This window comes from Vombatus ursinus, unplaced genomic scaffold (genome assembly GCF_900497805.2).
Source record: "Vombatus ursinus unplaced genomic scaffold, bare-nosed wombat genome assembly UNPS02014812.1, whole genome shotgun sequence".
Lineage (NCBI taxonomy): Eukaryota > Metazoa > Chordata > Mammalia > Diprotodontia > Vombatidae > Vombatus > Vombatus ursinus.
In genome coordinates, this window is record NW_020954590.1 from 36010265 (window position 1) to 36038253 (window position 27989).

The window sequence follows — 27989 nt, forward strand, 5'->3', positions numbered from 1 at the left end:
TGAATGGCCAATGGCCCACACCCTTGCCCTCCCATTTTTTTAAGTTCCTTTCTGTTCCTGGTGTCCTGTTTTGGCTCTGTTATTTTAGGGTTTCAGTGGCTAATAGTTATGTCTATTCCCAAAGCTTAGCCAAAGTACCCTTAAATATATAATATACTCAGTAGAAAGCAGCTCTATCTGTGGAGAAAGAAACATTTCAAGATGAGCTTGATTCATTACTATCATTCTCATTTAACCCTCCATGATTTTTCTTCCCCAATCCCCCATGGGATACCAATGAACACATGGGGAGGGCTATGTTATAAAATACTCAAGCAAAAGAAAACATTATAAAAATGGATTTATACATAGAAATACATGTTTCCAAATAAAATAACTTTTCTGTATGTCTAAATGCATAAAAAGAGTGCTGGCATATGATATTTAGAAAGGAAAGAAAATAAACAATTTAGAAATAATCAACCTTCTCAGGATAATAAGTATGTGTCAATGATCACCTGTGTGGAAGAAGTAGCATAAAAGACTTCAAATATGTGTCTGATGTGAAAAGGAAGAGTGGGCCAGTCCCTTGGCACCCTTGCAATACTAACTGGGCAAGAGCGAGGTCTCCATTATAAATCTTCTGCATAGGACTTTGGGGCAAACACAGACAAGAATTACACAGGAGGAAGGGGTGGAGAAGGTTCACAATTTGCAATGGCATAGAAAGCTGGCCAATAAAATCAGATTCATCAGAATAAGAAAATTTAGCATAATTGCAACTTTGAATTTCATACTTTTGTTAATAATTTAAAAACGTGCTACCTTTTGTTGAAAAGCTTCACTTAGACTAGATGAAGGCACAGGGTAAAATTCCTGGACGTGCCTAGACGTGACGAAAGAATCTCTTCCAAGATAATCCCCTATCTGGAAATCTTCAGCTACTTGAGAAGAGCAAAATGTTCAGTATCTAGCGGAACAGAACATCCCTATCTTGGATACCTTTCTCAGAGTTTGCCTGGACATTCTGGCAGCGTGTAGCCTCTATTGCTTGAGAGGTGAAGAGATTCTAAAATGCCAAGGCACATGACCCTGGGCAAGACTGAAGAGAGAGAACTTTGCAAGTCTTGAAAAGCAATTTCAAATTATTGGAGAACAAACTCACCTGAGGGATGGTCACAGCTGTAGAATGCTGTTTTCATTTCTGTTACATCAGTTACTTTGCCTTGATTTAGATCACAAAGGCTTATATGAACTTGGAATCTTAGAGAGTAAGAAACCTCAGAGGCCATCTAGGGCTCACCCTTATTACTTTACAGATGATGAAATAGGGCTAGAGAGTGTCTAACCTCTCTATCTGTTATCATGTTGATGTAGTAATTTATACAATCCTCATTCTTTTTAAAAGTCTTACTTTTCTGTCTTGTCTGTGTATGTATATGTGTGTGTGTGTGTGTGTGTGTGTGTGAGAGAGAGAGAGGGAGAGAGGGAGGGAGATGGGATAAGCATAATCTTTAGAATGATAGAATTAGCATCTTAAGAAAGAGGAAATTAATTTAAAAGTTTGATTCACTGTAACAGCGCCAATCTGAAGCAAACTGTGCTAAAAGGCAGGGGGTTGGACCTAATGACCTTTTGAGGAGCCATGCACCTTTAGGGTCAGGGATTCTATGATTTCCATACAAACCTCCGTGAAAGAGTGATAAGCAGAGTTTCACCGAGAAGTAGAGAGTGTCAGAGCTGGCATAAGCCTCAGACATCAGCTAGTCCAGTTTCCTCATTTTAAAGATGACAAAGCTGAGAACGAGGAGATGAAGACAAATGTCTAAGGCCACACCATTCTAATGAGGGGCAGAACCAGAATGAGAATGAAAATCTTTGTTTATCCCACCGAGTGCCCTCTCCATATCACCAGCACCCAAAGGCAAGTTATTAGCATTAATTCTGGCCAGGATTTACTCTTACCACTAAGCATTTTGGAAGGAGTGGGGAAAATAAAGAGATGGAATATATGCTTTAAATAGACAAAATTGACCATTGCTTCTTTCAATTATAGGTATTTTGACATTCAAGTTTATTTAAAAGTGAAAATAAGACAATATTGCTATTCACAGAGTTGGCTTGTTTGGAGACCTGGTCTTTAAAGCATGGTGAACACTAGTTATTGTTGAAATACTAGAGCTGGAAGAAACCTTAGAAATATCCAGTCTCATCCCTTCATTTTATGAATGAGGAAACTGAGGTCCAGAGAGAAGCGAGTGATCCTTGGATCACACAGTAAGCGTGGGTGATGGGATTCGAATAAATGTCTTCCTGATGACAAGCCCCAGCACACCACCTTCCCCTTTGCCTCTCCACCTTAACTATAGTAGACTATTTTTAGTATAGTATATGGAGTATATAGTATATAATAAATGGAGAAGGGGGCGCCTGAACTGGAAGATGAGGATTCTGGAAAGCTGGGAGGAGGAGGAAATGTATCCTAGGCATGAGGAAGGGTCTGTTTGAATTTACAAAAGCAGGAGATGATATGTATTTGGGGAAAATCTAGGAGGCCAGTTTGGCTGTAATGTAATGTGAAATAAGGCTGCAGAGACAGATTGGTGTCTGATTGTGAAATAGCTTAAATGTCAGATTAAGATGTTTACATTTGATAAGTAATAGGGAATAACCGAAGGTTTTGGGGGAAGAGAGTGACATGGTCAGACCTGTGCCTTAGGAAGATCATTTTATTAGCAGTGATGGAAACAAGACCAATTAAGAAGTTAATAGTATAAGAGGTGTTAAAGGTCATGGGAGTGGAAAGAAAGGAAAAATTGGGGAGCCATTTAATCTAGCTGGAGAGTGGTAGCATGGCCTAGGGAGAGACCTGTGTTCAAGTCTTATCTCTAGCACATCTTAGTTTTGTGACCCTGAATAGGTCACTCAGTGCCTCAGGCAACTCTCTGACTAAACTGCAGAGCAGGAGCAGCTTTGTATTGGTAAAGTCTTCTCAGGAGTTCCCCTATGCCAATGATATCACAGGTCTGGTTACAAAAAAATTCTTTCCACCAATGTTTCTTGCCTTCTTCGAAACTTGGTTGACAGTTCACCAAATCCCAAAGACTTTGCACACTTGTGCTCTCTGCTCAAACTGTACTAAACTTCATCCACTTGTATGTTGCTCAAAAATATTAAATCTTTTATATTTTTGTGGTGTTAATCCCCAACTATTGGCTGGAAGAGAAGGATTAGAGAAGAAATAGTCCTGGGTTTATTAGCCATTTTCCTTTTGAAGCACCCTTACAATAGGATGTTTTCTATTTCTTTTGAATACCTTTCCTTCCCTCCACCCCCTCAACCTACACCAGATGTGACTGATGTGAACTCCTACGTGGAAAGGTGGGGCCCATTGGGATGACCGTTGGCCATTAAAATTAAAATCAGGCCATTAAAATTCTGGAACACTGAATGATCTCTCTCCAACCCCCATTCCCAAGCAGCTTCTACACTTGACAAGACCTGGCTTACCATAAAGCAGGCCTCAACAGCAAGCAGAGTGTAGAATTCATACAAGTATTTCTCAAATTCAAGTATAGAACTGTCTCATTGGCTGTCTGCTTAACTGCTGGGATAGCAGGAGTATGACCTCATTTTGAGTGGGTGCTGAGCTCTGCTCCAGGTTAGAGTGGAACTGGCTCAGAGAGTAATCCTCCGAGTCTTTCAGGTATGGAGATACAAGGCCCAGATCTCCTGGAACCTGAGCAGTGACTCAAAGATGCAGCAAATGAGGGCAGATGTGACTACTAGCTGGTTTCCCAAACTGCTGTGGCTCATCTTTATACTATTAGCCCATAACATCTTTCCACATTCACCAAGGGGACCATTCTGTATACCCATCTCCTTCCTTCAGGTTGCATAGTGCTGTTTTGTGACTACTTTTTCTGCTTAAAGCTGCCTCAGATTTTTCACTTTTACCTCGTTCATCTCTATGTCAGCAGCCTACTATGTGATTTGTCCTGACCTCTCCGTTCCCCATTCCCTCCTTCCTTGGCTCTACAGATCTCTTCCTTGGGAACAAAAATGAATTCACTAGTGGGGATCTGGCAAGGAATCATAGTTTTCAAGGTTTAAACTGACCACTGACTTCTATAGCACAAACTTATCTTTAATATCTGTTATGTATAAATAAAAAGTACTCAGTATAAATAGCAAAGAGTTATGTGGTTAAAGTCCAAGAAAGAACAATTCCCAAATCCTAAATTCAAGCCCACTTTTCACTAGTTTTCTTGGGTCTTGAATTGAGGAAATTTCCTTACCTCCTAGGAGCACTTCTTCACAGCTACCCTCCTCTCTATTCACACCCTAGAAATCCTATCACTTCTGTGAAGTTTTTCTCTAGTCCTCAAAGGATCTAGATCTTAAGCTCCTTGGAGGCAGGGACTGAGTCTCATATAATACTTCTGTTCCTCTCTCCTACAGGAAAGTAGCAAGTAAGACTGCTCAATCACTATTGATTGTTTGAACATTCTCTCTTGATTCAATAGCACCCTTTTGTTTTGCCTGATGCTATCATCCAGATAACTGCACCAATTTCACACTTCATTTTGCTGTGTAAACCCAGCCTTCCTGGGCTAGCTTCTCTGTGGGAATCAGTTAGCCAACTAAGTAATCTAAATGGCCTTGTGGAAAGAGGACATCAAACTGGGCCCTGGCCCTCCCTTTTTCCAAGTACTCAGATGCATATTGGCACCAAATGGCTGATTGGCCTTCAGACTGGAGCCATGTGAACACATCTGGTTTTAGTTCCTAAGTCTACCTCCAAGGACACCCAAACGGTCAAGGGAAATTGAGAGACAGTGGAGGTAAGTACTTATGGTAAGAAGGTAAAGGGGTGCCTTTCTGGCATAGAGGGAAAAAAGAGGCAGGAAATAATGTTAAAAACAAAAACAAAACCTTAGCTACCAGCAGACTAAAAGAAAAAAATTCAAGTACTGAGGCTATTTATATTTTGGGAGCTGAAGCTAAAAATTTGAAATTCTAAAAAGAACCTTAAGGGAAAGTTTAAGATGTGCATAGTAATCGTGGTAAATCATGGTAATCATGGTAAATCCACATACTCCTTTCTCCCATTATTCTTAATTTAAAAAATTAAGGTACTTGGGCATCCAGGGTGACAAAATTTATTTTAATATCCTAATTTGGCTTACTCTGCTTTCTTAAAGATAACTTTACCTCTTACTGCCCCTCCCTTGCCAAAAAAGGTTTTCCTAAGTCCCATGAACTGAGCAAAGGAATCATGGAGACAAACCCTTACCCCCAACTCCTCCACCCCATCCCAAACTCACTTTCGAGTGATTAATTTTGAGTTACTTGATATTCCTGTATGTATACTACTTATATTTTAAAGTGCCAGCCTTATTCCCCATTAAGGAAGCTTTCACAGTAGCCAAACAATATAATGGAATTTTAGAGAAAGAAGGGACTTTTAGGGATCCTCTAGTCCACAGGTTCTTAACTCGGGGTCTGGAAACTTGGTTTTTCTTTATAATATTTTGATATGTGTATTTTATAATTGGTTTCCTGTGTTATCCTATACATTTTATGTATTTAAAAGCATCATTCTGGAAGGGGATCATAGGCTTCACCAAACTGCCAAAAGGGTCAAGGGACACAAAAAACGTTAAGAAGTCTTTCTCTACAGGTGATTTTTTTTATAGATGATTAAAAAAAGAGGCCCAAAGCAGGGGAAAGTATCTTAATCCACAGCATACTGCTAACAGTTTTAATATACAACTCTTTCCAAAGGGTATACATGAGTGTCTATTAATAGATTTTTGTCAGTCCTTCTGGGAGGCACCTAAAATGCTTCTATGATAGTGACATGGTTAGAGAAGAATAGTGCCATTATTTTGTTTTATTGTATTCTCAAGTACCATGTAACAGAGAACTTTAGGCACAAACATAACTGATTTATCTGCAGTTCTATGCTTTATTACCTGAGATCTGGATTATTAAAAAAAAATAGAAATTTAATTATTGTTGCATATGTCACAGGAGAATTAACTGTCAGCTCCCCCTACTTCCCCAACCCCAACATTCAGAACTTCTTTTAAACTGTGATTGTATTTTTAGAAAGAAACCAACCAGTATACAAACCAAACACCAAACCCTGGTGAAAGATATGTGGATTAAAGCAGGGAGGGCACACACTTTAGTTGAACCACCCCCCAAGTCCCACCCTGAGGGTAGTTAGGAACAATAAACATTGGACACTGAAAGCAAGCTGTTAAAGGTCTTCTATCCTCCCAGAAAGCCATCTTGAAGTACTACATTTCCAGAAAGGCAGGCTCATGGTTGTATGCAGCAGTACTTCCTTCCTTTGGTCATTTCTCATCATCACGCCCATAGTTAATAGTCTGTATTGCTTGAGCTATGAGCATAGCCATTTCTCTGGTGCCTGCAGCAACCACTCTGCATGACATGAGATCAAGAGGCCCCCCTGGGGAAAAAAGAAGGCAAGAAAGAAATTGGAAGATGCCTGGTGTCACATTGAACATATTATGTACAATCATGGTTATAGAACTAGATGGAGAGGATTAAAAAAAAAAGTAGAAGGATTAAGTATTAAGGAGTATATATCCATCATTCCTTTATATACCATCTGAATAAAATTTTTTGGCCCTCCCTTCATACCAGAGAAGAAGTCTGAATTTTTTCCTCCAGCGTCACGTACTTTTTTTTTTTTCCAGAGAGCTTGTTAAACATTTTCTAGGATACTTTTGGCTACCTTCATGTTTACCTGTGCACTTTTATTTCATTTCTGTTGTGTATAAAGGAAATGATGGATATATACTCCTTAATACTTAATCCTTCTACTTTTTTTTTTAATCATTATCTAGAAGTTGTCCATTAGGTAAGAGTTGCTGGGCTTTAGCATTTCTGGAGTGAATCAGAGGGCCTGGGTTCAAACCCCATCTCTGATACTTCCTACCTATGCGATCTTGGTAAAAGCTCTTAATCTTCTTGAGCTTCAGTTTCCTCATCTGCAAAATGAAGTATCAGAGATAGGCCAAAAAATTTTATCCAGATTTTTAAGAGTGCAGGGTGAGGGGAGGAACACCCCCCCCCCAGATGTGGAAGGGTTAGTAGAGTAGTTGTGTGCGTGTTTTAAGGGGGAGGGTATGTTACTGATTTCTTTGGATACTGTGTGCCTTTTGGCCACACTTGGTATACATATATATATATGTATATATATCATGGCCACGTCACAGGAATGGATCTGTAAGGATAGTCAGACGGCAGATCTGATTAAAAGCTCTGAGACTATTTCCTTTCTCTACAAGGATATGTCTGATAGGGTCTCAAATGATGTATTTTTATCTCCAGGGAAAAAATGGAAGAGGAAATCTTCTGACAGCTTGAGTTTTAACATAAACCTTGTTAGTAATGACTACATTCCTTATTGGTAATGATTACCAGTAGCTTTGGCTACCCCTATTTGGTTTCACCTTGTTGGAAAGGGCAGCGTTAGAACCCACTTGCCTGGAATGGAACTCCAATCAGGAAAACAGGAAACACCCCACCTGGTACTACTTTACCCTGTTTACATTTTCTTCGATTGCTAGGTAACAAAGGTGAAACAAAGCTAAAGAGGGGGACAGTCACTCACCTGAAGTGTCTATCACAATACCACCTGCTTCCCTGATTATGACAGTGGCAGCCGCTAAATCCCAACAATGCAAGCCAAATTGATAATATGCATCTGCTGCACCAGAGGCTAGGAGGCACAAAGCCAAGGTAGAGCTTCCAATCACACGTACCCTGAATCATCATGAGAAGAGGTACAGAATTATTTGCAATTCTGGGAGAACACACACACACACACACACACACACACACACACACACACACACGAAAAAATCCATGGTAACAAGCTTCAAATTGGATTTTTTCTCTTGACTAGTTTGTGTCCTGATTTCATTAGATGTCATCTGTTTTCCTGTAATATGCATCCAATAATTAAGAATGAGTCATAATTTCTCTATTAACAGGCCCTAGATTATGCCATGGCAGCAATGTGGTGGTGTGGTATGTGGTGCTAGGTCTGGGTAAGAGTCAGCTTCAGATCTTCCCAACTGCTACTACTGCTGGCCTGCTACATTAGCTCGGATTTGGTCTAGGCATTTTTGTATTGACTTCTATGTGTGTCTGTTGTCTTTTCCAATGGAATATGGGCTCCTTGAGGGCAGGGACTGTTTCATTTTTGACGTTGTATATTGTCCAGCACAGAACCTGGTACAATGTAGGCACTTAATAAATACTTGTTGATTGAATGACTTCAAATCCTTCCTTTGGCACTTATGAGCTGTGCAACCCAGTGGGCAAATTACTTTACCTCTTTGAACCTATCTCTTCATCTAAAAATGGGGCTAACACCCACAGCATCTATTTCACAGGTTACAAATGGGATAATATATGTAAAGAGCTTTGCAAATTTTGAGTGCTACATACATATCAGTTACTATTATGAAGAATTTGAGGTTTGAAGGGAGAATGGCATCTGTGTAGAACTCCCTCAGCCTTCAAAGTACTTTCCCTAATTGGTCATTAGGTTAATGGTCTGATGAAATCTTAGGTCTAGCAATAAATCCTGTGATTTCCAACAATCACCTAATTTCATAAAACTATGGAAATCTAGGCCAAAAAGGAAGAGAAATTATCACATGTGTCTTCTTTCTGACACTTGGCTGGATGTGGCCTAGGTAATCCCTGACCTTATCGATCTTTAGGGATAAAGTGCCTCCTAAAGCTTCAGCCTGGTCTGCATTATTCTGATATAGCCCCTTTGTGGTTTTCCCAATTGGAATCCCTGGTGAGTTTAGCAAGTTTGGACAACTGGTGCTTTTCTGCTCAATTATAGGGCATTCTGGGAATTAAAAGTTCAACCCTAGAATAGAAAACTCATACCCATGAGCTTTGGCATGGAGTAACCTCTCCATGTTACTGAAGAACAATTTCAGAGTATCAGGATCACGCTTTGGACCAATTTCTGTTAAAACCAAGGCCTTTGAGAGATCTGTAATAATAATAATGATAATAATAAAAAAAAGCATACCCAGATTTAGACAAGCTGATGCAGAATAAAATGAGCAGATTTAGAAGTATAACATATATAATAATTAGAACATAAAAAAAGGAAATGGAACTCTATGTGATTGAAAAACTAATAATGATCCCACCACGTAGAAAATGAAACCATACAGTCCTCCTTTAGTTAGAGGTGGGGGACTACAAGGTCAGAAGGTTGCATACTTTGTCAGATGTAGTTACTATATCAGGTTTTGTTGATAGTGTTTATTATCACAAGAGAGGTTTCAGTTCTGGAGTAGGAGTGGGGTATATCCACAAATGACAGTGATGAAAAAACAAATGACATCAATAAAACTTATTTTTAAAAAATCCCAATCAAGCAGAAAAATCATTGAGAATCTTGACAATTTCTCCCAACTGAAATGCCTTTTTTTCTTTCTCAAACTTAACCAGTTTATCAGAACTTTCAGTCTCTTATTCTTCAGAAGAATAAGCCTCATTCATTCTAGAATGAGAAATTTAAAACTAGGAACTCATTTTCACGTAGAATATGTATGCTTAATTGCTTTGCTTAAGAACAGAGATACAGTGAAGATAAATGAGATAAAAGGAAAAGCCGCCTTGTCAATTTAGTTACTGCCTTCATAATTATTAATTATTTCAAAGGCTGCTTTCTTTTTTTAGATTGCAAGGGGAAACTGCTTTACTATGCTTTTTCCTAGGGATAATAATAACACCTACCTTCCAGGGTTATTGTAAGGATGAAATGAGATAATAATTGTGAAGTCCTTAGCACATAGCACTATAAAATATTAGCTTATTATTATTACTTCATTTAATAAATAATGTGAAAAACCTTGCAAACTTTGGCAGTGAACTAAAAAATGACTGAACTTCCCACCTTCTGAGACTCTGAACAAGTCAATTCTTCTTTCTGGGGCTTAATTTCCTCAGCTGCAAAATGAGGGGGCTGGATGAAGTGGCCTCTACAAACACTTCCCCTCTAGCTCCACATCTATGCTCCTTCTCCTAGATACCATTTTTTTTCTCTTTATCTTCATGAACCTGTGGTATCTAGAAGAAAAATGACTCCAAAAGTCATCACCCAAATCCCACGTCAGACCTATCTTCACAATGAGGAAACAGCTACCCTTCAAAGATTTTTTCTATGTGCTACCATCATGCAGGTGGAAATGTTTCTTATAGAGAATGCAGCATTTTTCTTTCCTGAACAGTCACTTTTTCAGTCTGTGTCCTAATACAAAAATATCTCGAGGCTTTTTATTCAATGTAATTAGATATAACAAATGCAAGGGACCATTTTTGAAAGAGTAAGTTTCCAAAGGTGTATATTTAAGATTTGTCCTTCAGAACAGGGAATGACTACAGACAATCAGATTAGATACATCCACTCTCTTTAATAGAAGCTACAGATGCAATCAAAGATAGAGAGATGGATTGATGAAAGAGATTGCAGGTGGGTGGCACCTAAGACTCTGCTACGTTACGTTTCTGTAGTGATTAAAAAGCAGTTTGTACTTGGCATTTCTCATACCTACACCCAAAAGCAAGGGAATTTAGCACATATTGCATGTCCTATCAGGCCTAATTGCTCAGGCACAATGTAGCCTAACCAGGTGTGTACTTAGATTATAATAAAATAGACTTGCTGCTCCATGAAAAATTGATGCAATTATACTTATTTTAATGAACTCAATTATATTTCAGCATTATAAAGCAATTTAACAAGGAAGCAGACTGAGTATATGAAGACAGTTTCCTCTCAAAATGTATCTCACCTGGGAATTCGCTACCTCTGGAATTTCTGGGACTCCTACTTTCTCACCTTCAAGCTTTTCTATAAAATGCTTGCTCCTGCACAGGATGCCAGTTGCCTTCAAGGGCTCTGAGTTATTCAATGCCAGACACACCCAGAATTTTTCTGGGATCCATATTCTGTAAAAACCCAGCACCAGGAAGCCTTGTAGCTGAATCTGCCATTGCAACAACAGACAATGGAAAAGACTAATTCCAGGTGCTGATCGTAATCTCCCAATGCTCCATCTGGATAACATCTCAGTTCATTTATAGACACCTCACCCTGCACTCACAAGGTATGAAGCTGTGTTGATGTTTTCTTAGAAAAAGTCCTCCTTTCAAATCACATTTCTCTCTTTCCTGTGGTACTGTTCAGTTCATGGTTTTTTGTTATTTTGTTTTCCCCTTAAGGGCATGGTTCTAAGTCCATCTTTCAGTAATGCTTTTAGCCAGAGGCTCAGTACACCAGTTAGACCCATTTCTCAAACTATTCTAAATGATCTTTAACCCACAAATCTTAGTTCATGCCTTGGCAGGTATTACTGTAGCTACACAGCTAGGCTAATGGCCCTAGGAGAATGATTGAGGGGGAAGGTGGGGAAATAGAGAGATTGGCCTTGAAAACCCATTTGGGACAGGAACAGAACACCAGGGCTATGCTAGGACAGGTGCAATGCTTGGTAGAAATATCATGCTTCTACAAATAAATGCTCTCCACCTTACACCCAACTTCCAAAAGTCCTCCACATTAGTGTATCTGGAAGTACATGGCCGCCCTCTTCCTCCACCCAACTGAGAGAGAGAGAGAGAGAGAACCCTTAGTATCTTTCCTATCCACCTCTAAATCACTTCAGATAATAACCAAAATGCCTTGGGTATACAACACAACCTGGTGGCTGTGGTGCATTCATCATATTCTGGGGTCCCATCCCCCCTACACACTGCTTCCTTCTCCCTGAGGGAAATTTGCATTTGCCATGATCTTCCCTTTTCCTCATTAATGATTGACGGCTTAATTCATTGTTCCTCAGTGTCAGTCTGTCCCTCTGTCTCTCTCTCTTTCATATGTACACACACCTCCTTTTCCCCTTTTCTTCCTCTATCTCTTTCAATTCTTGCTTAGTTATATCAGGAAAACCTATTTTTCTCTTCCCTATCTTCCCTCATTCCATTTGTGGCCCCAAAATTAACCTAGACTAAGTGTATGCATAGTATTAGTGATACAACTTCATCAGGGAAAAGTCAAGTCACATATTTTGAAGTTAAATTAGACAATAGAGGGTGTCCCCAAAATCTTAGTGCAGTTTTAAGCTACTAAAAAGCTTTAATATAAAATCCTAGGCTCTCAGAGTTAGAAGGGATCACAGAGGTCATTTCGTCTAATCTGCATCTGAGCAGAAATTTTCTACAACATCCCTGATAAAGTCATCCAAATTCCTGGAAGTCTCCAATTGGCAGCCAATTCCACTTTTAAACACTTCTAATTATTAGGAAGTTTATTTTTTTTAATAGAATCAGCTGGATTCTGCCTCTTTATGATATCCATTTTTTGCTCCTAGTCTAGTTCTGACTTCTTGTATCAAGTAAAACTACCTAATCCCATACTTGAGTCAGGAAGTCCTGAATTCAAATCTAGTCTCAGATACTTACTAGCTATGTGACTCTGGGCAAGTTACTTAATCTGTCTGCCTCAGTTTCCTCAACTGTAAAAGGAAGATAATAATAGCACCTACCTCCCAGGGTTTTTGGGTAGATCAAATGAAAAAGAGAGGAGTGGGGGCGAGTAGGTACACAGGTGGAAGAAGAACCATGACAGTACAATGTCAAGGGGAACAAGGGAAGATAGGAGATCAAGAAGTTGATGCCTACAACTGTTCCTAGGGACTGAGAGCTAGTACAAGAGAGAGGCTCATGTCTAATTCAGTTTACAACAGGGCAGCTCCTTCCTCTCTATAGTGGAAATTGCTTCTTGTCCCTTATTGAAAATAGAGATTAGATAGAGCAGAGATGTGCTGGAATCAGTGAGCATTTACATTTCAGAACTAGGCAAACACTACAAATCAGGAGTTGTTTTTTTTTTGTTTTATTGATTTTCTAGACTTAAGGAAATGATAGAAAAAATGTTAATAATGCAAGCTGAACTTTAAAATTTGTCCTGAGTTTTTTTTTTTAAATGAGTCAGTTGTTTTTTGTTTACTTACCAGTACACCACTTGGACAGGGCATCCCAGCCCTTGGGTCTGGAAGGAAGCTAATGAGAGGCAGGAAAGATGAAAAGACTGACTTCTCCCACCTCCCTCCAGGCTTCCAGAGTTACTCCTGGAGATGTAGATCAAAAACTTTCCCTTCTTTGCCATGCAGACTTAAGGGAAGTAAGCTAAGTGGTATGATTGAAAAGAATGCTTCCTGCCAAAAATTCCTCCTAATATTACATAAAACACAACAAATTTTCTATCAGAGTCATCTATAAGAGAAGAGGATCAGTGATTCATCTTTTAGTGTGAATTAGCTCAATAATTTTGCTTCATTGACATCTAGCTGAGATGCCTGAAGGAACAGAATTTTTAACGTGGGGAAAGGCAAGAATGAAAGGTATGGTTGTTGCATAAAGCATACAAGAGATGTTAGATTTGAGGGTTGGCAAGTACAAGAGTCCTGGGTGTTTGGTGGCAGAGAAGAGAAGATATGAAATACAGATTAGTCCAGGAGGCCAAGTGCGGCCCTTTGACTGAATCCAAACTTCATAGAACAAATCCCTTTAATAAAAGGATTTGTTCTGTCAAACTTGGACTTAGTCAAAAGGCCCCACTCAAGGACCTAGAAGGCCACAGATTCCTCACCCTTGGGTTAGTCAGTCATTCAACTAGCATTTATTATGTCCCTACACTGTGCTAAGGTCTGGGGATTCCAAGAAAGGCAAAATCAGTCCCTGCTCTCAAGAAACTCAAAGTCTAATGGTGGAGGGGGCAGCTAGGTGGCGCAGTGGATAGAGCATCGGCCCTGAAGTCAGGAGGACCTGAGTTTAAATCCAGCCTCAGACCAAACATTTGACACGTACTAGCTTTGTGACCTCGGGCAAGTCACTTAACCCCGATTGCCTCACCAAAAAAAAAAAAGTCTATTGGGGGAGATAACATGCAAACAACTATGTTCAAACAAGATAAATTCAGGGTAAATTGAAGGTAAGCTCTGAGGGAAGGCCGTAAGGTGAAAGAGGACTGGGAAAGGCTTCTTGTGGAAAGTGCAATGTTAGCTGAGACTTGAAGGAAGCCAAGAGGTGGAGAGATGAGGAAGGAGAGCATTCCAGGCACAGGGTATGGCTAGAGAAAACATTTGGAGTCAGGAGATGGAGTCCTATGTCTAAGGAACAGCAAGCAGGTAGCCTGGAAAGGTAGGAAGGGGCTAGGTCCACAGAAAACAGGGTGGAGAAGAATGAGGAAAAGGAACAGGCATCTAAGGGGAGTGTAAATCAAATCCCAGGGTAGTATAGGAAAGTGAGGGCGTAGTGCTACTGGCTGGCATGAAAGTAAGAAATTCTTCCCTGCAGGGAACGATAATTACCCACCAAGTATTACTCACAAAATTCAGTGATGGTAGGCTGCTAGTGGTATAAACAGAACTGAACACAACAGGAAGTCTGTGTGCCAAAGTGATTGAGGAATTGCATTTGCCTTAATGTACGTATGTGGCTGTAGCAGAATGGAAGTTTCTGGATCCCCACCCTCAAAGCAGCAGTCCAAGGGGTCACTTGGAGCAACCAAACACCTTCCTTGGGAAGGTGGTCCTGGAAATTCTAGTAGGCATTTGGGGCTGCAGGATTAGGAAAACAACAGGACTAAAGAAACAGTGCCCTCCTGCTTCCTCAGATGATAAGGGGATAGAGCATTTATAGAGCACCTACTATGTGCCAGGCACTGTGCTAAGTATTTTACAAATGTTATCTCATTTGGTCCTCACAACAAGGCACTACTATGACTCCCATTTTACAGTTGAGGGAATTGAGGCAAACAGAGACTGAATGACTTGCCCAGCGTCACCCAGCTATTAAATGTCTGAAGCTGAATTTGAACTCTGGTCTTCCTGACTGCATGCCCAGTGCTCTATTCACTGCACCATCTATTACGATAAATGCCTTTGTCCTCTGGCCTCGGGATGGGAGATGGAGAAAAAGAATATTGAAGAGGAAGAGAGAGAATCGTTAAAAAAGCAAATGGGAGTGGGATATGGAAACAGAACTGCTGAAACTGAGAAAGCTTGTTTCTATATGTAATCCCTGTAATGAGAAGACCCAGCTCCTTCAAGGACTCCAGCTAGAGCAGAGGTTCCTCACTCTTTTTTGGGTCTTGGACCTCTTTGACCATCTGGTGAAGCCAATTGAGCCCTTCACAGAATAATTTTTCCCCCCCTTGGCTAGTCAATGGGGTTAAGTGACTTGCCCAGGGTCACACAGCTAGTAAATGTCAAGTGTCTGAGGCCAGATTTGAACTCAGGTCCTCCTGACTCCAGGGCTGGTGCTCTATCCACTGCACCACATAGCTGCTCCCAGAATAATGTTTTTAAATGCACACACAAAAAATAGGATTACAAAGTAAACCAGTTAGCATTGTGGCACAACCTGTAGTCCCCTAGTGCTGGGGAGACTGAGGCTAGTGGATTGCTTGAGTCCATGAATTCTGACCTGCAGTAGAATCAAAATTGATCCATCAGGTGTCTGCACTAAGTCCAGCATCAATATAGTGAGCTCCTGGGAACTGATGGAAACATGCTGCTCAAGAATGGGTGAACGAGCCCAGTTCAGGAAAAACAGAACAGGTTAAAACTTCCACGCCAATCAGTATTGGGATCAGGCCTCTGAGTGGTCACTGCACTCTCAACCTGGGTAAGACAAAGGGTCCCGATCTCAAAAACAGTAACAGCCACAGGAACAAAAGAAATAGATTATGTTGAAATCCAGTTAGAAAAAAAATGTTTAAGGTCATGGATCCCAGGTTAAGAACCCCTGGAAAATAACTCCATGGGGCATGCTTGGAGTTGGGTTCCTTCTGGCATCACATCTGTCTTGGGTCTTTCCAGGGTACCATGTGTGTTCAATCAGGGCTAAAAGACCTGGCGCCTCAGGATGATACAGTGAACCCCAGATGGTTCTTTGGTACCTGATAAGGGCATTGAGTGGAGGTAGATGTTTCATAATTGGCCACTACCCTAGGAAGAGCCACCCATGTACAAGACCTTAAAGGAAGTGACTCCATCCTCTTGACCTTTCTCTCTTCCTATCTGCAGAGCATGTCAGGACTCTTCAAGCCTCTCCCTGGAGGGGGTAGGAACCTTCCCAAACCTTACCAGGAATGACAAAACTGATTACACATAGCAGTTAGGATATTTATTGGTATAGGTAAGCCTGAAACTGGGTCTGCCAGCCCTAACTGACTTTACTGGTAAGGGGAGGGAAGAGAGAGAGAGAGAGAGAGGCAGAGACAGAGACAGAGACAAAGAGAGAAAAAGAGAGAGAGAGAGAGACAGAGTGAGATTGGCAGCCTAGGTCTGGGAAACTGACTCAACAGTGTTAGGAGGAGCTGGTAATGGATACTTCAGAGCTTATATAGACTACATGAGGATTAAAAAAATGTTTAAAACCCCCTAAAATGGTTCAATCCTTTAAGCTTGCAGTCTAACCTTGCTCAAATATTTTACATAGAAAACATATTAATTATGGGAAAAAAGCTAAGTTTCTGATCAGTCCTTGCGTAAGTCATCACAAATTGTTCAGATTAAGAGCAGTTGTCACTAATAAACTTTCATGATGGGCATCTGCCACTGACATTCCCACCAAGGCGTTGATTTAAGCAGAGTCTGACTTCTGCTCAACAGCACTAGTAACTAAATAAGTATTGGTGTGTAGATTTTTATTTAATCTTGAAGATGAGAGATTATGAGCTCAAAGTAGATTGAACCAGGCAATTATTGGAGGGAGTAGTGACAGGATAGGCATGTTAGTGAAGTTAGGTTGTTCAGTGGATAGAGAACTGGACTTGAGTTCAAATTTAGCCTCAGATATTTATCAGTTCTGTGACCCTGGACAAGTCATGTAACCTCTGGCTGTCTCTGTTTCCTTAACTGTAAAATGGGGATCATAATAGCACCCACCTCACAAGGTTGCTGTGAGGATCAAATGAGATAATATTTGTAAAGTGCTTATTCCTGGCACATAGTAGGTGCTTAATAAATGTTTATGCTCCCCCCAGCAGTGTACTGTTATTAGAATGGTAAATTGGTTCAGCTCTTCTGGAAAAAATATTTGGAACTCTACCCCAAACTTTACTACATACTATTAGACTTAGTAGGTATCCCAAGGAAATTAAGGACTGAGAAAAGGACTTCTAAATATACAGGCATATTTACAGCAGTGCTTTTTGATGTGGCAAAGAACTGGAAACAAAACAGAAACCTGTCAACTGAGACATGGCTAAACAAATTGTGGCATATGAAAACAATGGAATTTTATGTGGCATGAGAAATGAGGAATGTGACAGATTCAGAGAAATATGGAAAGATTTATATGAACTAATACAGAGGAAAGTGAGCAGAACCAGGAGAATGGATTACAAGCAAATTTCCAACTACTCTGAAAGACTTCAGAATTTGGATCAAATGAGATAATATTTGTAAACCACTTTGAACAGTTCCTGGCACATAGAAGGTGCTTAATGAGTAGTTGTTCCTTCCCAACCCTACCTAAACCAGACAGCCAAAAATCATGATGTCAAATGAACAATAATGAAATAAATCTGGTATCTCTTGATAGCAAGGTGACAGATTAGAGACATGGAAACAAGTGTGTATTCTCAGATATGGCCAATGTTTTGATTTGTTTTGATGAGATTTATTTGTCATAGGAGTAGGCTTCTACATGGAAGAAGGCATAGAGGGGTCTGAAAGAAATCAAAGTAGTTTGAATCTACATAAGGCTGGTTGGCAAAATTCTGTTTTAAAATATAGAACTGGCTTGATCACCAGCTTGTTGGAAACAAACCAGTTCAGAAAAAGAGCTGAATCATCAAGCCATAGCAGAGATTTCAGTCATTGTAATGAAGTCCCTTTTCTATGAGAGGTGTCAAAATAAGCATGTTCCTTTCCCATTTCCTCAATCAAAATGCAAACTCAACGAACAAAGCCCACACCAACCTGTCTCTCTGGATACTCGAAGTCTTTGTTGGTTACAAAATGCCCCTTGACCCCGTCTGCCAGTGTATAATCGTTCTTCAGTGCAGTGGTAAATCACTCCAAATTCAAGCTATAATTTTTTTAAAAGAAAAAAAAGGAAGGTTAGTAAAATTATATCTCACCAGAACAAGTGGGAAATGAATGATGGTGATTACAAAGATATGGCTGGGAATAATACTGTGATAAATAAAATATAAGTTGACTTTCATAAATTTCAGTAGGAACTCAAAAATTAGAGGAGAGTCATGGAGACAAGTTTTTGGGATTCTCAAAAAGCATAAAGTTCGGGGCAGCTAGGTGGCGCAGTGGATAGAGCACCGGCCCTGAAGTCAGGAGGACCTGAGTTCAAATCTGGCCTCAGACCAAACACTTGACGCGTACTAGCTGTGTGACCTTGGGTAAGTCACTTAACCCCAACTGCCTTACCAAAAAAAAAAAAAAAAGCATAAAGTTCACATTTAAGATGCTCTGTAAAGACAAAATTAGACCAATTCTAGTCTAATCATCTATTAGGCTACGAGTTCCTTGAGAGCAGGGCTTATCTTTTGCCTTTCTTTGTATCCCCAGTGCTTAGCAAAGTGCCTGACACAAAGTAGGCATTTAATGTTTACTATTAACTACCAAAATAACCAATAACTGGTAAATAAATTTCTTGCAAAGTTTTCATTCTTCAGAAAGGTCTCATTTTTTTTTTCTGTTAAAAAGAAAGTTGCTGACTAAATGCCCTTAGAATTGCTGAAGTGTGAAGAATGTACCCCTATCGCCAACCATAACATAGAAAATGTTATTTAAATGTCAACAAAGAGTCACAAAGTACAAAGACAGCCCTATGAAGGTGTTGGGTGGGGGAAGTAAGGAGGAGGACAAGGAGGGAGAAGTAAGGAGGAGATATAAATGTCTCATCTGGTCAAAAGGCTAAAAATCCAGTCACAAGAAAAACCTCCTAATATCCTGAAAAGAAATAGAAAATGATAAAGTTGTTTTATGTCAACATGCTTTGGACACATTTCCCCCTTTGTTTTCTAGGTAGAGGGCAGTGGTAAGGCAGGTGTAAAGGAAGGCAGGAAAGTCTGTCACACCCTAAAAACAAATATGGAAATGTATAAGTCTAATACCTGGTGAGAGGCCAACAAACCTCAGAAACCCTTCTGGTTTTGCCCAGTTTGGAATGAGTCCATACTAAAACAAATACTTATTCTGTTCAAGTCTTGGTCTACGATATCCACAGGGAGTCACTTTCATTCTATGGTTGATTCGTGGTATTCAGTCTCGAGTAGATCTGGCCTGACCCCAAGAGTGGTAAATGTAAGCTAACTCTCAGTTTTGTACCACAGCAGACTCACATACACAGATTAGGCCTAGAATTGATTTGGCCTCTTGAGAGACTTTTGGCACTTGGTTCCAATTCCAGCCTTTCTCTGGATCAGAGGGGAGGGCCTAGTCTTGTGATCTGGAGTCTAAGCGTGAACCAGATAATCCCTTTATGGGTAGGGAGGACAAGGGAAAGTTCACTACAACACCTCAGCACTGTAGAAGGTTTCATGTGGGACTTCTTGTGGAAATCTATAACAATTGCTTTCAAAAAGTCACTCAGAATATTAAGAAGGCATCAATCAGCTCTGAGAAACAGCTGTGAAAAGACCCTGCAAAATTGTCAAGCCTAAGGTATTTTCACTGCTACTTGTTGCTCAGTCATTTTTCAGTCATGTCTGACTCTCTGTGACACCACTTGGGGTTTTCTTGGCAGAGATACTAGAGTGGTTTGCCATTTCCTTCTAGAGCTCATTTTACTGATAAGGAAACTGAGGCAAATAGAGTTAAGTGACTTATGCAGGGTCACACAGCTAGTAAGTGTCTGAGGGTAGATCTGAACTTGGGTTTTCTTGACTTCAGGCCTGGTGCCCTATCCACTGTGGCACCTAGATGCCCCTGCTGCTCCTGTAACACTTAAATTACATCACAGTAAGGCATCTTCTGATGACAAGATCTGGCTGACTCAGTATCTTTCCTATGGGTGTATAGTATGTTATACTTCATTTTATTTATTGAAATTGCACACTATACTGTTGTGTCAAGTATAATATTTTAAACACAAATAATCAATTCTTTTTTTTTTCTATTTCAATATTAACATTCTTTCTTATCTTGACAGCATGGCATAGTGAACAGAGAGCCAACCTCAGAGCCAGAAAGACCTATGCTCAAGTTGTGCTTCTGATACAGACTGGCTGTGTGATCCTCAGCAAGGCATTTAACCTCTCAGGGTCCCAGACAACTCAAAGGATTTGACTTACAGAGAAAGTGTTAATCTACATTGATTGAAGAAATTTCCTCATCTGGGAGTTCCCTGTACCAATGAAATGTGTCCTGTATCTATCCCTACTTCTACTCATCTTAATCGTTAGCTCTTGGGAAGTAGCAATGCTTTCACCCCAGTGCAATCAGACATCATCCTGGGAAGCAGTCCCTTTAGAGATATAGCCAGGCAACTGCTCCTGTATGTGCTACAGCCACAGCTACTGAAGATCCAGAAAAGAAAGTTCTTGCTACCAAAGTCCATGGCATTGTCAAATGGTTCAATGTCAGAAACTGATAACATTTCATCAGCAAAAATAACATTAAAGAAGAGGCATTAATATCCACATTGCCACAACACCCTAAGGATCATGGGATTTTTCATTTGACTTGCAGATGAAACCTTCTATCTGTGTTGTCTTTCCCATTAGAACATGAGCTTCAAGTTTTACTCTCTCTCTCGCTTCTTCTCTTTCTCTCTCTCTCTCAAGAATTCACAAATGACACAAACACTTAAAGGAAAGACATGCATCATCATTAGCATGTTTTTCCTGGGTTTCATTTTTATTGACTTCCTCAAAATCAGCATGGCTTTTTCCTCCCCCCTCATCCTCCTTGACCTCTTTTTTGAAACTCTGGCTATTATCTCTTCTCAGCTTTTCATGACACTGCTGTCTCCTGATTTTCCTCTTTCCTCTCTGACATTTCTCCTGTATCCTACACTGATTCACAGACTCAGAATTAGAAGGGGTCACAGAGGCCATCTCATCTAGCCCATTCTTGAATATATCTGCATTACAAAGACATCAGAGGTTCTTAACCTCTTTTTATGTGTCATGGACTTTTTAGGCAATCTAATGAAGCTGATGGACCGCGTCACAGAAATGTTTTTAAATTCATAAGATAAAATACATAGGATTATAAAGAAAACCAATTTTATTGAAATATAGTTACCAAACTATTTTTCAAAAATAACTTCATGGATCCCAGATTAAGAAAAAGTGCTTCAGAACATGTATTTCAAGAGGTTATCAATCTTTTGTATGCTACTTAAAGACCTCAAGTAAGGGAGGAAACACTGTCTCCAGTGCCAGACTAATTCCACTTAAAGATTGTTAAATCTCCCCTTAGATTAGGTCTAAATCGACCTCTTTGTGATTGCCAACCATTGCTTTTCATTCCACCCTCTAAAGTAAAGAAAATCAAGTGTAATTTCTCTTCCATGGGGCTTAGAAATCACTGTTCTTTCAGTTCACTGGAGAGTTGTTTAGGATCATATTATTTGGTCTGCATAAGTCTTCAAATGACCATTTTTGATTATAGTTTTTATTGCATTGTGATTAGTAAAAAATATCTACTTTTCTGCAATTATTCATGACTTTTTAAATAACCTTGTACATTGCTGATTTTTGTGAAGTGCTATGAAAAGTTTAGGAAGTATATGTACTTTATATTTCCCATTCAGAAGTTATCAGAAGTTTATTACACGTATTTTTCTAAAATTTTATTCAGAGCTTTAACTTCTTTATTATCTTTTTGTTATATTCATCTAAATCTGAAAGTGGCATATTAAGCATCCTCTATAATTATTTGTTTTACTGCATATTTCTCTCTATAGTTCAACTAACCTTTATATATTTAGATACCAAACCATTTCTTGCATTTTAATTCAGTATTGATATAATTTCATTTATCTTTTGTTCCTGTAAACATACCGTAATTCCTCTGCCTATCTCTTTTAACCATGTCTATTTTTATTGTTGCCTTTCCTGAGAACATGGTTACCACTTATGGTCTTTTTTTTGGGGGGGGGGGTTTACATGAAGCATAATAGATTCTACTTCAGTCGCTCATTTTAACTCCATATGAATTTTTAAAGTTTCAGGTGTACTTTTACAAACATATTATTGTATTCTGCTTTCTAAGCCATTCTGCCACCTTCTTCCATTTTGTGGGTGAATTACTGCAATTTATATTCAGGAATATGATTGGTATGTGTGTTTTCCCTTCCAAAATATACTATTATAATATTCTTTCTATTTACCTTGATTTCTTCTGCTAGGTCTCTATATTTTAAGCTATCTTTTAAATCAATGAAAATCTACCTACTTCTCCCTCCCCCAAGAAAACAAAACCCATATTACAAATGTATGTGTGTGTGTGTGTGTGTGTGTGTAAATATAGTCAAGCAAAAAAAAATTCACTCCTTGGCCATGTTCAAAAAAATGACTCAATCTGCATTCTGACTACATCACCTCTTTGACAGGAAATAGGTAGCATGCTTGATCATAAGTCCTCTGGAATTGTGGTTGGTCATTACATTGATCAGTTAAAAAGTCAGAGTTCAAAGTTGTTTGTCTTTACAATAATGTTGTTGTTATATAAATTGCTCCCTTAGCTGAATTAGTTCATACAAGTCTCCCCAGGTTTCTCTGAAACCATCTCTTTCATCATTTCTTATGGCATAACAGCATTCCATTATATTCATATACTATACTTATTTAGCCATTTCCCAATTTGTGCTCTTTAGATTCTAATTCTATGCTATCATAAAAAGAGTTGCTGTAAATATATTTATACATATAGTTTCTTTTCCTATTTCTTTGATCTCTTGAGGGTTTAGATCAGGTGGTAGTATTTCTGGTTAGCACAGTTTAATTATATTTGGGGCATAGTTCTAAATTGCTTTTTAGAATGTCTATACCAGTTCATAGTTCCACCAAAAGTGCATTAAAGTACTTGCTTTTCCATAGCCACATCAGCATTTGTCATTTTTCTTCTTTGTCAACTTTGTCAATCTGATGGGTATGACATGGAACTTCAGAGTTGTTTTAATTTGCAATCATGTGATTGTCAGTGATTTAGAGCATTTTCTCATGTGACTATTGATAGCTTGGATTTCTTCCTCTGAAAAGTGACTGTTCATATTCTTTGACCATTAATCAATTGGGGAATGGCTTTTATTCTTATAAATTTGAATCAATTCCTGATATACCTTAAAAAGTTGTGTCTATATTTTGAAAGTTTTTCATTCTATGTAGTTTGGAGATTATGAATTATGATATAGCTATATCAATTAGAAACAATGCTTTTATATTTTTATGTGTCAATGCTGTATTTGAGTGATCGTGGGCAATGATTCCAGTATAGTTTAGTTGTTGAATTTTCAAAGTAATTTTAAGGTCTGTATTTGCAGTATTGGGACTTGTCATCTTTCATTCCATGAAAGAATGAGTTTCTATATGTAACTGAAGCCCACAAGACCATGTTTTGCTAAGAATAAGTAGGTGCTAAATTTCTGCTACCTGTGGTATAATTTTTATGGTTATGATTTCTTTGTATAATCGGTATTTCACAATAAATTCAGATTCCTTAAGGATATATCTATAACTGTTGGTAGTAATGACCTGGTCCTAAATTACTATCATAAATCCCTTCATGTCTATAAACAAATTCATATGACTTAGTTATTTGTTCAACCCTTTTTTGTTGAAATATCTTATGGAGTTCATGGTTGAGTTCATTTGGATTTTGCCCCATGGCAAACTTTTTGATTCCATGCTTGCATCTAAACCTGTGAAATAGCTAATCAATAGCATCTACTATTGATTAATGACATGATTGTTCCAATATTATTTCCTTAAGCTTTTAAATTGTCATACACTTTGAGAACATCTTTCAATCCTCTACCTTAGACATCTTAAGTTGATGTGTCCTTTGTTTTGTTAATATTGTAAGGGGTTTTGATAGTATACTTTCCAAATCTATTATAGTCCATTTTGAAGTTCCAAAAAATACATACCCAGACTAGAATCATGTAGATATTAATTATATTAAATATGTTCTTTCCATTAAGTTTTGATTTTATGATGGTACTAAGTCTCTTGATATAGATAGCCACTGCTTTTCCTTGATGATGTGATACTCTATTTGTCTTACCTGGTGGAGGAGACCACGGTGTTTTTAAGTATCACCTTCATCCTTTGGTTCAATTTAACCTCCAAAGTCAAGCTCCAAGAATTCAGTATTTGTTTTTAGTGTACATTAAGAACTTTATATTTATCAAGTCAAAACAGATATTTTAAGTCATTGGAGAAATATTTCACAAAATGGAGAAGCTGTCTAAATTATTTTTCACTAGAGTCACATAACTTTAGGGCATCTATATACGTCAAGAGACTAATAAGATGTTTTGATGTGATGATTAACAACCATATGAAAGAATGCTCTGAATCATTAATAATAAAAGAAGTGCAAATCCAAACAACCCTGAGGATTCATTCATTCAGGAAATTGGCAAAGATGACAAATTATGGGAGCAGTCAACGGGGAAATACTAATGTGCTGACAGGAACCCTGAGAATTGGTCCAACCATTCTGAAAAGCAATTTGGAGTTATGCAAAGAAAATGAGTAAAATCTCCATGTCCTTTGATTCAAAGATTCCACTGTTAGGCATACATCTCAAGTAGGTCGATGACAGAGGAAAGGCCTTTATTTATAGCTATTTTTGTTGTAACAAAGAACTAGAAACACAGAAGATTCTCATTGATTGAGGACCGGCTAAACAAGTTGTAATGGAACATTGTTGTAAAAAAAAAAGTTGAATGTGATGAATACAAAGACATATGGGAAGACATATAAATCGATGCAAAGCAAAGCAAACAGAATCAGGAAAACAATTTACATGACTACAAACTAGAAAGAACAATGACAAAACGATTGATACTGAACGCTGAGAAATTATGGTGACCAGGCTTAATGCCAAAGAAGAGACATGAGAAAGCACCTCACTCCCTTCTTTGTCAGGGACTCCCTTTGGGACCATGGATGTGGAACACTGAAGATAATGTTAGTCTTATGTAAAGTTGGTTAGTTTTGTTGAACGGGTTTCTTTTTTTCCTCTTTTTTATCCTTTGTTTTAAGGCATAGCTTTCTGAGAAGAAGGAGGTAGAACTTCCTATGTGGGAAAATGCATGTGATAGAAAAGTAAAAGCCAGGGATAGGGACTGATCCTGTTTCACTGTTATAGCAAATTCCAGGATAAGGAAACTTCCTCTACCAATGCAGGTAAGCACATTTTCTGCAACTTATTGTCTTAAGGAGTTGCCTAGAACATTGAAAGGTTAAGTGACTTGTTCAGGATTATACTGACAGTATGTGTCAGAAGTAGGACTGGAACCCAGGTCTTCTTGTCTCTGAAGCCAAAGCTACCTCTTTCTATAAAATAATTTTTTTTTAAGAAAAGATCTTTTGGAATGTTATGACTCCCTCTTTAACTTAGAAGCCATACTTTAGGAATAGTAATAATATCATAATAATGGGCTTAAGATTAGTTAGAACCATAAGCGACTCAACTGTTTCTCTGAAAGATGCCATATTTTATATCAGTTGTGTGTTGGTGGTGTGTTTTAAATGAAAAACATTTTTTTCATAGGGACAACAAACATCCTCAGTGCAGTAAGTTCTATTTTATATTTTTGCAGTGCATGAATAAACCATGAGTGTAGAATTGAGTCAAAGGCTTTGTAATAATCTATAAAGAATAAATATTATGGTGCTTTCAGGTGGCTTGCTCAATAATTACTAGATTAATTATATGTTATTCTTTACAGTTCTGGGACTTTTTGGTACAGCTTTTTTTGTTTCTTGGTCAATATATATATTTTTCTTAACCTACAGATTTTTTTTAAGTGATAGTATGCATTGTGTAACATATACAAACAAGTAATTGGCCTATATTTGTAGGGATTAGTATTGTTATTATTCTTTATGGTTTGTGATATTGGCCAAGTACTTTATCTTTTCTAAGCTTTAGTTTCCTCATCTTTAAAATGGGATAATAAAACTTGTATATGAGAAGACAAGGGAAGCCAGGAAGGGGAAAATCTATAGCAGTGATAATGATGATAATAGCTAGTATATATATAGCACTTCATGGTTTGCAAAGTGCTTTATAGATCTCTTGATTTATCCTTACGATAACCCTATTATGTAGATGCTATTACTATTACTATTTTAAAGATGAGGCAATTGAGGCAGACAGAGGTCTTGCCCAGGGTCACACAACTATTAAGTGCCTGTGGCTGGATTTGAACTCAGGTTTTCCTAACTACATTTTCACATTCAATCCACTATGCCACCTAGCTTTCTATTAGTCTCAAGGTCTCCATTGATTCAATTTTCTCATTAAATATACAATAATTATATACTATGGTTTTTACTGTCATTCTACATTTCATAAGTTTGTTGTGAAGATCAGATAACTTGCATATAAAGCACTATATAAATATAAATTACCGAGAAATGCAGATCTACCACCTTCTACACAAAACCTTTTCTGATCTCTCTAGCTACTAGTGTCTTATTCTTCCAAATTACATTGTATTTATTTTTTATATATGAACATATGTATATATATATTTAGATGTGTACATATACATATACAAGTCTATGTCTTTCCCAATACAATGTAAAGTCCTTGAGGACAGCAACTGTTTCATATGTCTTTGTATCTTCACTGATTAGTACAGTGCCCAGGCCTATAATCTACACTGACTGAATAATTAATGTAAATTTTTCTGTTTGCTGCAAGCCAATCGTGAGTTTCTTTTTACTGGCCTCATAAATATCATTTTCCTAATGGTGCCACCATATAACCCAAGTAAAAACAGAAGCTAGCCAGTGGGAATGAAAAGCAAACTGAAAAGCCACACCTACCCTCCCCACCCCCCACTCCCTCCCATCCTGACTCCAACAGGTTTAGATTTGTTTGCTGTGCTGGGTTTTATTTGCACATTAGAGAGACATATGCTTGGATTTAGTCATCAACACTGAACATCCCTATGGGAAGAGTGGAGCCAGGGTCCTGAGGTTGTAACTACACAAAGCTTTCAAGGAAGGATGATTAAACAAGCAGATACAGACATAACTACTGCTGTCTTTTATACTGTTGGATGATTCTGAGCGAACTCCAGGTTACCCACTTACAGAACACATTCTGTACACATACAACAGACACACACACATACACATAATATACCTCTCGATTAACAGCAAATCCAATGCTAACTGCCACTGTTGGAAATCTGCAAAGAAAACCAAATGTTGGTTTTTCATATAAACAAACCCTGAAGATCTTTATATATGTGCAAGCCCCTAACAACACTGCAGGGTATTGTGGGAAGGGTGCCCAAACACTTCACTGCTACTTTTTAATATTTTCCCCTTTTAGAATCTTGGAAACCACCTCCATATAAACATCCTCAGCTCACCATGTTATAATCTGCTAATAATTTGAAAGAAGAGAAGTTATCTGAGCCAGGCAGTGATGATGTGGGATAAGTGCTTGGAATCAAGTAAGACCTTCATTCTATTCCCATTCCTGACCATTTATAACTCTGAATGAATTATTTAATTTCCAAAGTCTCAACCTCCTCATCTTTAAAATGCGTAATATCTTCAGTATTCACCTTACCGAGTTATTGGAAGGCTCAAACAGAATAATTCGTGTAAAAGACTTTGCAAACATTAAATATCAATTTGTTGTTCAGTCGTTTCTGTTGTGTCTGACTCTTTGTGACCCCATTTGGGGTTTTCTTGGCAA

General features: G+C 38.5%; 1 protein-coding gene across 1 annotated transcript in view; it reads right to left on the reverse strand.

Annotated features, from left to right (window-relative positions):
- Positions 1 to 2069: 2069 nt before the first annotated feature.
- LOC114054277 (inositol monophosphatase 2) overlaps positions 2070 to 27989 on the reverse strand; it is a 77025-nt gene continuing 51105 nt past the window's right edge. The window contains exons 4-8 of the mRNA XM_027877470.1: positions 27426 to 27471; positions 18051 to 18159; positions 8929 to 9037; positions 7631 to 7782; positions 2070 to 6460 (exon numbers count right to left, since the gene is read on the reverse strand). Coding sequence (XP_027733271.1) covers positions 6345 to 6460; positions 7631 to 7782; positions 8929 to 9037; positions 18051 to 18159; positions 27426 to 27471 — 532 coding nt within the window. The 3' untranslated portion in view covers positions 2070 to 6344. The remainder of the gene's footprint in view (positions 6461 to 7630; positions 7783 to 8928; positions 9038 to 18050; positions 18160 to 27425; positions 27472 to 27989) is intronic.